Genomic DNA, 12,020 nt, shown 5'->3' on the forward strand with positions numbered 1-12,020 from the left:
TAGCCGACTCTCTCCTGAGAGAATTCTGGGCACCACAGAAATTCGTTCATATATTGCCTACAAATAACTGATCATTTAAGTTTCAAATAGCTGGTATGTTTGAGAAGAAAAAGTGGGTCAAAAAGGAAAGACTGGTTCGTGCAGAGGACTGAATTAGCATCAGGCTATGAAATTTCATTACAGTAACATTAAGGCCTGGCTATTTGCTTAGCATGCAAATGCTGCAATGTAACTTAGAGAAAATGCCTCCTATGCCTTAGAAAACATGTGAAGGCTTCCTGATACTGGGTGGAATTGGAAAGCGGCAGCCTTTGGGACTTGTATGCATCGGGAGAGTGGCCCACGGGTTCTCCTACTGAAGAGCATTGTGGAGTACTGTGAAATGTTGTTGGACTTTATGCAAATCATGCCGCACTGGATTTTAAGATTGGGAGTGGGGAGAGTGGAAGAGGATGAGGAAGTGATGGTAAATATATATATATATGAACTTGTACTAAATTTTAAGCAAGAAACGAAACATTCCCTATCAGGACTGTGAAGTTCTATCATGTTCTTCTGCCCTCCTGGGTCAGCTTGCTGATTCCTTTGAAACCTCTACGAAGTCCTTTTGGAAGCAGCTAACCAGAGGCTAGTCCGACCACAGTTTCATCACCTGCCCTATCCCTCTCCTTTCAACAAAAGAAAGACATTCCCAAACTCTAGGCAGAAGCAATGTGTTCTGTCCCAGCCACTCACTTCATCTGCTGTGGTCTGTGTTCACAGGTTGAGCCCGTTGCTTTTTTTTTTTTTGTGATCTCATGGCAGACCTTAAAGAGAACTGCCAGTTCAGTCAGGAACCAAGAGCTCCTCCTTTCAGAAATCTGAAAATCAGAACTCTCAGTTTGGGGCAGTTCAGCATATGTGAGGAAAGGGGAAAGTACATTGGAAGAGAAGGAGAGAAGACTGAGGGTTCAGACAGAAGAGTCATGTAGCCAAAACTCGGTTTCTGTCAGATGGACGTGGTCTGAAAGAAATCTGTTCTCTATGGTGCTTATCCGGTGGGTGACACTGTCCCCACCCACTGTCCCTGGCATTGTGCCTTCCCACTGGTCACTGTGAAAAGCAGATCACACTGGACTCAGAGGCCAGACTCCAGGACAATTCCCCCTCATTTTGAGCCCACCACTTCTGCATACAGCTAATAATGTAGCACTTAGTTCTCTCTGGAAAACTCTTGGGATTGTCCCCCAAGAAATAGTAAAGCGTTTAAAGGAAAATAGTCAGTGGTAGCTATCAAATAAGGAGATTACAGGGAAGTGTCACTTCCTCTCGGCTGATACTGATTGATAGCAAGCACCTACAATGCCCCCTCCGCCTGAGTTTTTACAGGCTACCATAATATTTGTAAGCAACGAACTTATCTAACATTTTTTCACAACTTGTTAATCAAGGATTCATATGAAAACAGACAATCAGTTTCTAAAATGCTGTTATCCCTGAAAGGGAATGAGGTAGTTTTTAACTATAAGAACCTACCAGTCTGTTTTTTCCCTTTGAAAAAACTAACCCTTGCAGTTTGTGTCTTTCATCTGCAGCGATTACTCCAGGTCGCTGAAAGATGCCTCAGACAAGTCAGTGAGCCAGGCTAGCGCCCTTGCACCTCAGAGGGTGCCGGGCTGGTTTGCGCATCTTATTTCCTTAGAGAGTATTGATCTTTATTATGACCTTAATTATAAATACCTATATATAGGAATAGGATTTCCTCTCACCCCACCCTCTTTTAATCATTATCACTTAAGCGTAAACCACCCCCCCACACACACCCCTTTTACTGAAAAAATGCACTTTAATTCCTAAGGAGAGTGGCTGTTTCCAGCCCTAAAGCCAGATTACTTCAGGAGGAGAGTTGAGGAGGGAGAACTCTTTTGCCAGACCCTGTGAAATTAACCAAATTCCTTAATGTAAACACACAAATAATAACATCCATTTTTAAGCCGCCCCCACCCCCAGCCAAAGGGAAAATGAAACAACCAAAATGAAAAAGTTCAAAATGCCTACTCTGATTTTAAAAGTTTCACTGGGGAACCCAATATTAAGTTATTTTCTCAGCTACCAAACTATCAGAAACTTCTGGGTTGTTTTGTGGGAGGCTGAGATTTTTTTCATTAGAAAGTCAAGTGAAAACACAAAGGCTGTAAGATGAGTCTGACTTGTGTCATTTCTAAATCTCAGCCCTTAATTTGACAGGTGTGCTCAGTCTCTCCTCCTGTAGGTTCTGTCCTTCCCCTGATGACAAGCCAATCTTTCTTGGTGGGTTGCATGCCTCCTAGAGCCCAGGAGCCCTGTTGTGTCGGGGAGGGGGGAGGGCAGGAGGGTGGGCGGAGACTGGGGTTGGGGGCGGGAGATTCCGAGAAAGAGTGAAGAGATGGGTTTATATAAACATATTTAAAGCAGCTTAGCAAAAGCTTTCTCGTTGGACAGCTTTAAGAACAATGTGAATGAAATCTTAGCAACTTGGTTAGTAATCTGGAAAGTCTATTAATGTATACTTGAAAATCTGTATAAAGATACATTTTCCTCTTTATTTTAACACTGTGTAAAAGAACATTATGCATGTGAGTGGTTTGAGAATTAAATGGTTTAATACTCAGATTTGAGTCTCTGTTTTTCTGTACATAGAGATTAACGCGTTTTAAATTGGGGGATTTTTTTGTAAGGTGGGAATACCGAGATATCAAGCCCCCCTGCCCTTCCGGGATGCCTACCACCTTTCGGGATGATGCAGTCACATATCCTTCACTTCCTTTACCCAGATGTGTTCACTGGTAGCAAGTAAAAATCATCATTTTACCAAATGCCCAATAGCATGTCTAGCAGTTTCTCCCTTCCTTGTCTTTATTTCAGGTGGCAATGTCCATTCATACTGGTGAGATGGGAGTAATTGTGTTTATTTTTACCTCTGTTCACAAACCAAATAGGAGGAGGTGCAAGGAATGAGAACCCTCTAGTTCGCACAAGGGTTGGCTACTCTGCCCATGAAGATGATAGTGTTCAGAGCAGCTTCCCTTATGAGAACCAGGAAGGGCCTGTTGGCCTTGAAGATCACCCTGTTGGGGTTCAGCGAACGGCCAGCAATCACGATGGCGGTACTAGCTGCTGCTTCACTGCCTTCCTCATTCACCTGCAGGTCAAACAGGAAACAAACTGCTGCATTAGCTGCTCTGCTCTGCGTCTGTTCCTTAGATGCAGAGACCTCACGCATACACACAGCCACTCCAAGCGCTATCTGCCATCCAGTGGGAAGTGCCTTTGGGTCAGCTGGGGTTCCGTCTGGAACCCCACTGTTCCTCATTCTTCCACCCAGTGAATATTGATGTAGGCATTTGGATTCATCCAAGCTTTTGGCTGGATCCTCAGATAATTGCTGAACCAGAAATCTGAATGGAGACAAGGATATCACATTCCTGGCTGGCACATGGTACATGGTATTTCAAGGGGATTATGTTGTACGCAATGCTAAAAGAGATTTTGACTCAAGATCAGAGCTCTACCGTTGAAATAGTTTCACTCTTGGAGCATCAGGCTCCCAGATATAAGTACCCCAAGCAGCCACTCAGGACCCAGGGCCTATGAAAAGAGGAGGACCCTCTGGCTGGAGGAGCTGGCTTGGAGTAATAGACTGAAACAATGGTATCTGAATTTGCTGATAAGCAGAAGCGCCACCAGTCTAGAGGGAGATGCCTTTGGAAATTTGTACTTGGGGACCCAGAATATCACTAAAACTGTCTGTGCCTCTTCATGATAGTCCTCTGCTGGCTCCTTTCATTGTACTTGGGGACCCAGAATATCACTAAAACTGTGCCTCTTCATGATAGTCCTCTGCTGGCTCCTTTCCCTTAATGTTTGTGTCCCTGTTTCACCTGCTTCAGGAGAGACACAGGAAGGGAGGTGGGAACAGTGAGACCCAGGGCTTCAGGGCAGGGCTATGTTGTAGCTGGCCTCCCAAGGAGGGGGCAGTTCAAGCATCTGCCAGCTATACTAGGACAGCCAGTGAAACAAGAACTCCAGAGTTACAAACCACAGGAGATACTGATGAATGAATAACAAAGAAGCATGGGAATAAAAAAGAAGAGAGAGCAAAGGGAGGTGTACTCACCTCAAGAAATGCCTTATGGAATGCATCTGAGACGAAGAGGTCATCCCGGCCTCCGGCAACAATACCTACAAGGAAGACCAGAGAAGGCTCTGTGACATGGGAGAAAGGAATCCAGATTCATTAAGAGGCCCTTTGGGGCTTTTTTGAAAAATAGGAAGCCATTCTGGACCCTCACTTAATGACACCCTCAAAATGCCATGCATGGAAACAGTAAGAACATACGCAGGGCTTCTCAGCCTGGCTCTGTGCATTGAGTCTCGTGCTTCAGTCCTTGGTGGAGTAAGGGGGCAGGGACTCTGTTCTTAAAGAAAAACTCACTCCACCTGGTAGGAATGTCTCTCTTTCCAGCCTGGCAACATTTTTGAGAGAGGGATTGGTTTTCAGACCTAGTTTAAAGATAGGCCATTAAAGGTCAATCCAGTTACCTAACTATGTAAGCTGAAAGGTTTGGCTGTGTCTGTCCAAGTGACCTTGAGGGAAACACATGAGCCCTTTGGAATAGCAGGTAAAGGGCTACCAGATGTCAGCTACCCCCATGTTGTGGGACCCAGATGTCCCCAGCTCTTCATCAGATCTATCTCTGCTCTGAATTTGATGCCTTTTCAAGTTCTTCTCTACCGGGTCTCATCTCCTCTATCAGTGACAGACTCAAAGGGTTCCCGTGCCAGCTGGGCCGGCGGAGAACCAAGAGCTACCTCCCCCTTTTCCAGAAGAAAAAGCTGAGGCCTGGAGAGGAAAAGGGAGTTCCCTGCATTCACAGTAAAACTGGATTAGACCCAGGTGTCCCACCTGTTCTCTTTTCTACTCTCCCTCCTACTCTTCCACCTTTGGTCAGACCCCCTTGGGGGCAGAGGAAAGAGTAAAGTCTTTTCTCCACTAACCCGGGAGCTTGGATTTCTCCGGACTGAACAGGTCCACAAGGCCCATGTCCTGCAGCTTCTCCTTCACACTGAAGCTGTCCTCGATGCGGAAGCGGGGCATGTGGACCACTAGCATTGTCTCCGCCAGCTCATCCAGCCACTCCTGCAGCACCTCCGGGCTGAGCTCCTGCTCCACCTTGGCCAGGCTCTTCTCACGCTGGGGCAGGATGAGCACCATGGTGATGTCATCACCCTTGAAAGGCAACTCGAGCACCTGGGTGCCTTCTGCCACGCGCCGATAGCGGAACTTGCCCTCCTGGTACATCATGGATGCCGAGCACGACTGCCCATCGGCCTTGTAGAAAGGTTCTAACCTTGTGTTCTCAGGGCTGAACTTCGACTTCCATAGGCCCTGGAAGAAGACGCCAGGTGGAAGAATCACAAAGCAAGAAGACCCGGAGGATACTGACATGCGCATATGCACATTTTGTTATGTTAACTTGTGCATATAATTATTAGGAAAAACAACTAGATGAATGATGACTATGTCAGAGTGTTTTCTTTCTGTGAACTTTCTGTATATTTCCCAGATTTTTAGCAATGATTGTCTATTTGATTTTATAACAAAAAAAGTAAAAACTAAAACCAAGAAAAACCTACTGGCCTCTTCACAAGTCTCTCCTTGAGTTTAAATCGAATTGCTTTCTTTCTCCCACCAGCCTCTTTCTCCAAGGCATTATCCAAAATGCGGGGCTCTGTCGGGTGAATACAGGACACACACACACACACACACACAAAATAACCCCAGGGGGTTATCCAGAAGCCCTGCCAGGCAGAGGGTGCGTCCTGGCCAACTTCCTAGTCAAAGGGAGGAGATACAAGACACTCCTTTGAAGTGTAATGACCATCCCTGTTATCTTCTGGTTCTTTGACTTGGGGACAAGTCATTTAACTTAACTCTGAGCAGTGGGCCTTCATCTGTAACATTTGGAGCTGGTGATCACTAGTATTTGTAGGGAGTTCAATGTTCAACAGTGTGGAGGGCACTGCTCCAAGCATTTTACATGCATCAACTTAGTCCCCTCAGTTATGCAGTTGTGGTACATCATTACCAGCATTTTACAGATGCAGAAATTGGGACAGAGAAATGTCACAGGTAGTGAGGCCAAGTTCATGCAGTTGACATTACAGAGTCTGGATTTATACTAAGTAACCTGAATGAGCAGTCCAAGGTCACATTTGTGATGTTAGGAGGACCAGGAGGGCTAATTAATGGCAAAGTGTTCCCTAAACAGTCAAGGGCAATAGACCCTGTGGAAATGCAACCTACTTTACTCTTGGAGAGAAGGAAACCCCAGGCAACGGAGAGGTTGGCCACAGCAGTTGACTGGCTAAACCCCTGGGTTAAACCCCTGTGGAGAAGGGGGAGTACATATGGAGCACAACCCAGGATGGGCAAATGTGCCACAATTCTACCCACCTTCAACGGGTGACCCTCCTGACTCTGTCAGGAAGCTGTTTATTCCCACCACCCACACCCCATCCTCCTTCCTAAACGTTATTAATTTGGAACAATCTTCAGAATTTCTGACTCTCTGAGAAGGATAAGGCCCTCGGCACCATCAAATCACAGGGCGTCTGCAAGTCTGAGGTCAGTTTAGCAAGGTCACTTACCTTGAAGTAAATGGTGTTGACCAGCACCAGGACAGTGAGCTCGTTAATAGCATCCTGGGGAATGACGTCAGTGATACGTCCTTCGGTCTTATTGGATATCCACTGGTTGATGGTCACTCTGGATGGCTCTGGATTTTCCTAAGGAGAACAGGAAACAAACCTACCCACCTGTGCTATTCAACCATCTTCTCCATTTCCCCAGGCAGCATTTTATTTTATCCTTCATCCCTCTGTCCTTTCCCAGCATGTGGTTAAGCCATCACTCTAACCCAGATTGGGGAAACCTCACATATCTAGTACAGTGCCATGAACTCACAAGAGTCCAGGTTTCCAAAACATGTTCTTTGGGAAGCTAATGAGTGATGAGGGAGGCGGGTGGGGCAGGAGGGATATTCATATGGTCAAAAATGCCTAAGAAATGCTGTTTGAATTAAAGTCGATAGACTTTTTGACCGCAGGACTTCTCAGACACTTAATACCTCTGGTGCTTCATGAACCTCCAAGAGGAGAACATAACATGCACCACATGCCAATTTTGACCACGGTAACTTTAAAACACTGAATTAAATAAGGTCTCTGGTAGGACTGGCATCTCCAGGATAGCTTTGGGTATATATGTGAACTTGGCGGTAACTTTAAAACATTGAATTAAATAAGGTCTCTGGTAGGACTGGTATCTCCAGGATAGCTTTGGGTATATATGTGAACTTGGTAGAGGAAATGAAGAATTTATTACTTGTACTACTTTTTTAGAGCTTCCACTACAATCCATAGACACCACTGACTTCTCAGGTTTCAAGCAAGAGTAAGTGTCCCAGGGGTTGTGACTTACAGTGCCCCTCCACCTGCCCCTGACTAGCATAGCAGTGTTAACTTGGATCCTGCTTCTCTATCTCAGTCCCTTAGTGGAGAGGAAGAACTCTGAAGTCAGGCATAACATGTGTAACTCACCTTGAAGTCCAGGGGCTGGAGCTTGGCTCCATATACCACCTCACTGATGTCCTGGTAGGTTTCATTGAAAGTAAGGGATTTGTCTCCAAAGAGGCGATTGGCTGACACCAACTCAGAGGATTTGTTGGCTTTCCGATAGAGTCGGCAGTTCAGTTTGGCAAAGAAGAAGTGGATCTGGTCTGATGTTTTCTCGGAGATAGTATCAAACTTAAAAACCTGTAGAAGCCAAAAGAAAATGGTGGTGGGTTGGGTGGTGAGCATGGTGCTGTTGGTCTCTGACCAAGAGCCACCTCAGTTATGAGCTCCTTCAGGTACAGTGCCTGGCAGCGTAAATGCTCAGCTCCTGTTTTCTAAACAAACGCATGGATGAAAGAAGAATAAAGGTAGGAAGGATAAAAGGGAGAAGAAACACAGAGAGACTGGGATACCACCTAAATCCTCCAAAGGGCTCTAGACCAAGACAGTAAGGAGCTGGGCAGAGGCCCCTGGATTGTACCTCCATCAGCTCCTTGAGAGTGTTGTCACAGGCTCCCAGCTTGGTCATAGCAAAAGCTGTGGAGATACTCAGGGGTGACAGGAAAATGTTGTCATTTTCATTCTTGGAGTCCGCCAGATGCTGATAGAAGGCAGTGGCAAAGCGGGAATTGGCCTTGGACAGTTCCCAGACCCGCCGGTTGGTGGCCTCGGGGATCTTCTGGTCTGAGCCCTCCTCCTCAGGGGCCTTCTTCTCTGGGGTACGGTAAATGCACATGGGATTCACAGGGATGTCCCGCGGCTTGGCTGTGCAGATGTCCTCCACAGGGCTCCAGTGACAGGTCACACAGCCCCAGAGGCCAAGGAGCAGCAAGGAGAGAAGACACACACTCCTACAGGGGGACAGAAAGCTGAGTTAAGCTAGGCTGGATGACCCCCTATCCCACTGCCCATCACAGACGTGCCCCAGTAAAGCATAGGATGCCAAACCACCTGTTGGACTTTGGACTTTGTAAAATACAAGGGCCCAGGACAAGTCCAGTCCTGGATTCCCTACAAGTGGATAGTTCATGTTGAAATTGGAATCAACTACTGAAGCAACTGATGGTTATTAAAAATAAAGAATGCTGAGCTTCCAGTGGTGAGACGGGATGTGCACGCATGAAAAATAGGCAGGCCCTAGCCGGCTTGGCTCAGTGGATAGAGCATCAGCCTGCGGACTTAAGGGTCCCAGGTTCGATTCCGGCCAAGGGCACATGCCTGGGTTGTGGGCTCAGTCCCCAGTGGGGGGCATGCAGGAGGCAGCCAATCAATGATTCTCTCTCATCATTGATGCTTCTATCTCTCCTTCTCCCTTCCTCTCTGAAATCAATAAAGAATTATTATTTTTTTTTAAAAAAAAGGAAAAATAGGCAGGAAATGTTGGTGCCCAAGGAAGAGGGAGGGTAGCAGTGGGAGCCACTTACAGAGCTCTGTTGGGAATTTAACCTGGATGGAAAAGGAGTGGAAGGATTTTCACTGATACAGCAGAGAGGCTTCACTAACACATGAGGGATAAGAAGGAATGAGTGGGCAAGGGCACTCTACGTGCTAAAGACTCCCACATCCGTAGCTCCAGCCCCAGTGTGTGCTGGATAACCCCACTTGGATGCCCTACATATTCCTTAATGAAATGCGACCACACCCTTGCTGCTTCTTCTGTGTCCTCCAACTCAGCAGATGGGACCCTTGCACACCCTGTGATCCAATCCCGAAACCTGGGGGTCACCCTGATTCCTCCCTCCCACCCTCCTCATTTAGTCAGACCTAGATTCGATTAATTCTTCTCCTTGCTCTCTCATTACCTTAGTTCAGGCCTCATAATTGTCTGTTGCCTGGGATTCTTAATAGCTTCCAACATGGGTTCACTAAAGGTAAATGAGACTAATTTTTTTAAAAAACGAGATCACAAAATTGGCAGATTAGAATTGGGACATCCAAGTAAGCAAACCCAGAGATGAACTCTCTTGTGTTTTATCGGTAAGATTGGCTGGGCCAGGGCTTCCTCTGGCAGGCTTGAGTCCCTGGGTCTGGAAAAGGGAGTCTCTATGTGGTACCAGGTCTTCTCAGAAAAGACAGCTGGCAGGGCAGGAAAGATGTGTTAGGGAAGTCTACTGGGCAAGTGGGGGCTGGCTGGAAGCTGGGGGCCGCTGAGGGGTGCATGCTTGTGTGTGATCTGAGGCCAACTCCGTAGGTGTTTGCAGAACAGAGGCCCAAAATGAGAGAGGAGTGGAGGCGCTGAGGGAGGGAAGGGAGGTGAGGGGGGAGCAGAAAGAGAATCTTGCCATTCATCTTCCCTCTTGTTGCTTCTGTTCCCCATTTTGCCCCTCCACGACATTTGCAAACCCAAGTGGAGGCTGAGGAGGCCCTGGGAGCTCTGTTAAACACAAGGGAAAACCCAGATGGTTGAGCCACAGCCTCACGTCTGGCTTCCTCCAGCAACCAGATCAGGGAGGGAATGTGTGTGGTGTGGAGGGAGGAGAGAACAGGGCTGCGGCCCTTTCATCAAAGGTCACCGAAATCTCGGAGAGGGGCATCCAAGCAGAAGGAAGAACCAAAAGGGAGTTAGGAGATCCTCACAGATTAAACTCGCAGGATTGTAGAGGCATGGTGGGCCCGGAGTTCCCCTTGGAGGGTCTCGGGACTGCTGTGAGGGCTGGGACTGGCACAGCACCTTCAAGGGAAGGAAGAGGCCCCTTGGGCTTCTTGGGCTAAGAACCCAAGGTGTGGCTTAGGGAAAGGCCTTACCCCAAGAGGGGGTGGAGGGAGAGCGCTTGGAGTGACGTCCTGCAAACAAGCCGTCTTTGATTGTAACCACCTGGGAGAGGGCCTGGTCTTCTCCAAGGTATGGAGACCATCCTTGAGGGTCCTTCAGAGGTCAGGAAACCCTCGAGAGCCTGTGAAGGCCAAGCTTGCCCCTCTTACCTTCTTCCAGCAGTTCCTATCCCACTGGAAAACATGGTCGCTAATCTTCCACAGGCTGGGCAGGTGGAGGTAGTGTGGCCGAGGCGATCCCTCTGAAAACTGGCTCTTTCCTCTAAAGCTGAGGTTCCAGAGGCCAGGGCCGGGGAGGGGCTGGTGAGGAGAGGAGGACTGAGGTCAGAGGCTGATGACCAGCTTCCAGGGTTAAGCAAAGTGTGGGGCCCAGTGTTGTTTACTTACTAGAGAAGTTTTAAAGTTCAGTCCGGTCCAGGGAAAGCAAGGCCCACCTCTCTCATCCATACATTCTCACTCTCTTCATCTTTACAGAACAGAAAAAGAAGGTTCACAAATTCAAACTTGGTCCGAAAATGCCTGGCTGAGGACAACTTTGCAGGATTTTTTTTCCCAGGGAACCAAACTGGGAGTAGAAAATAGGTGACTAGAACTAGTCAAGTTGAATGTCTAGAAACTTCTAGACTTCTACCTGCTCAGTGCAATACCCTCTCTTTCTAGGTTTCTTTAGGGAGAGAGAGAAAGGGAGAGTCCATAATGTGTCATTAGGGCAGAGAGAGGAGGAATATTCTGGAACAAGGTGCTACCTTCCGGCTTCTAAACCAACACACCCGTGACCCAGACCAGGACACACGTGGTTACACCTGTGGCCCACAGATGGAACCTTCCCCTTAGCCCTGAAGTGACGGGAGGGGGACCAGCGCAGGGGCCTCGGGGTGCACACCAGGACGTGCTTAAGGTAGCTGAGCTGGTTGGGAGGTACTGAACACAATCCTACGGGGGACTCAGGAGACAGAGTGTGGGGCAGATACAAACACACACAACGGCTGAAACACTCTAAAAGCAAACAAACCACATTACGGTTGGTGCGTATGGTCATTTTTACTTAGTTTAGTTATTGGGGAAACTAAATAAATTCAAACCAGCAGAGATGAAGGGCCCGTTTATATTTTTCTCTTCCTCCTAGTAAACAGCCCGAAACAGTCTCCCTAGGATTGCTGCAGCAGAGTTCACGAGACGCGCCGTCTGTGACTGAGGACTCCTGGACGCTGGGACAGTCAGAGGAACTCTAGCGTTCTCTCCTCACTAGACAGAAATCTCTGTCTGGACTGAAGCCGTATCTAATTCTTGGCTGACGTAGACCCGGGACACCTTGAGGACTCCCGTGAAGTGTGGGCAGTTACTAGGAACTGTCCTAACCCCCTCATGCTTAGGGGCTCCTTGTCACTCCAGGTGAAAGACAATTGAAAAGCTTCGCGTCTTAGGTCCTATGAACACAAGAGTGCTACCTGTGCCAGTGGGCTCTGTCCTCGGGCCGGGGACTCCAACTGGGGAAGACAAGCAGCAATAACATAAAGAATCAGTATATACTTCTCATTAATTAATAAAGGCTTACTGTAGAAAATGTAAAAAAGAAAAAGAAAAAAAAGAATCAGTATATACGCCTTGGCCGG

The 12,020-nt window shown here is 47.5% G+C and overlaps 1 protein-coding gene across 1 annotated transcript; it reads right to left on the bottom strand.

The window, feature by feature from the left end:
• Positions 1 to 2,852: 2,852 nt before the first annotated feature.
• Positions 2,853 to 10,755, bottom strand: SERPINC1 (serpin peptidase inhibitor, clade C (antithrombin), member 1). Its single transcript, XM_005867676.2, has 7 exons — positions 10,558 to 10,755; positions 8,117 to 8,486; positions 7,621 to 7,836; positions 6,670 to 6,807; positions 5,017 to 5,407; positions 4,136 to 4,200; positions 2,853 to 3,160 (listed from the first exon to the last, which is right to left on the bottom strand). Exons 1-7 carry the CDS (start codon positions 10,590 to 10,592, stop codon positions 2,984 to 2,986), a joined length of 1,392 nt encoding a protein of 463 aa, XP_005867738.1. The 5' UTR covers positions 10,593 to 10,755; the 3' UTR covers positions 2,853 to 2,983.
• Between the last annotated feature and the right edge of the window lie 1,265 nt (positions 10,756 to 12,020).

Source organism: Myotis brandtii, unplaced genomic scaffold, assembly GCF_000412655.1.
Source record: "Myotis brandtii unplaced genomic scaffold, ASM41265v1 scaffold250, whole genome shotgun sequence".
In the NCBI taxonomy this organism is placed as follows: Eukaryota; Metazoa; Chordata; class Mammalia; order Chiroptera; family Vespertilionidae; genus Myotis; species Myotis brandtii.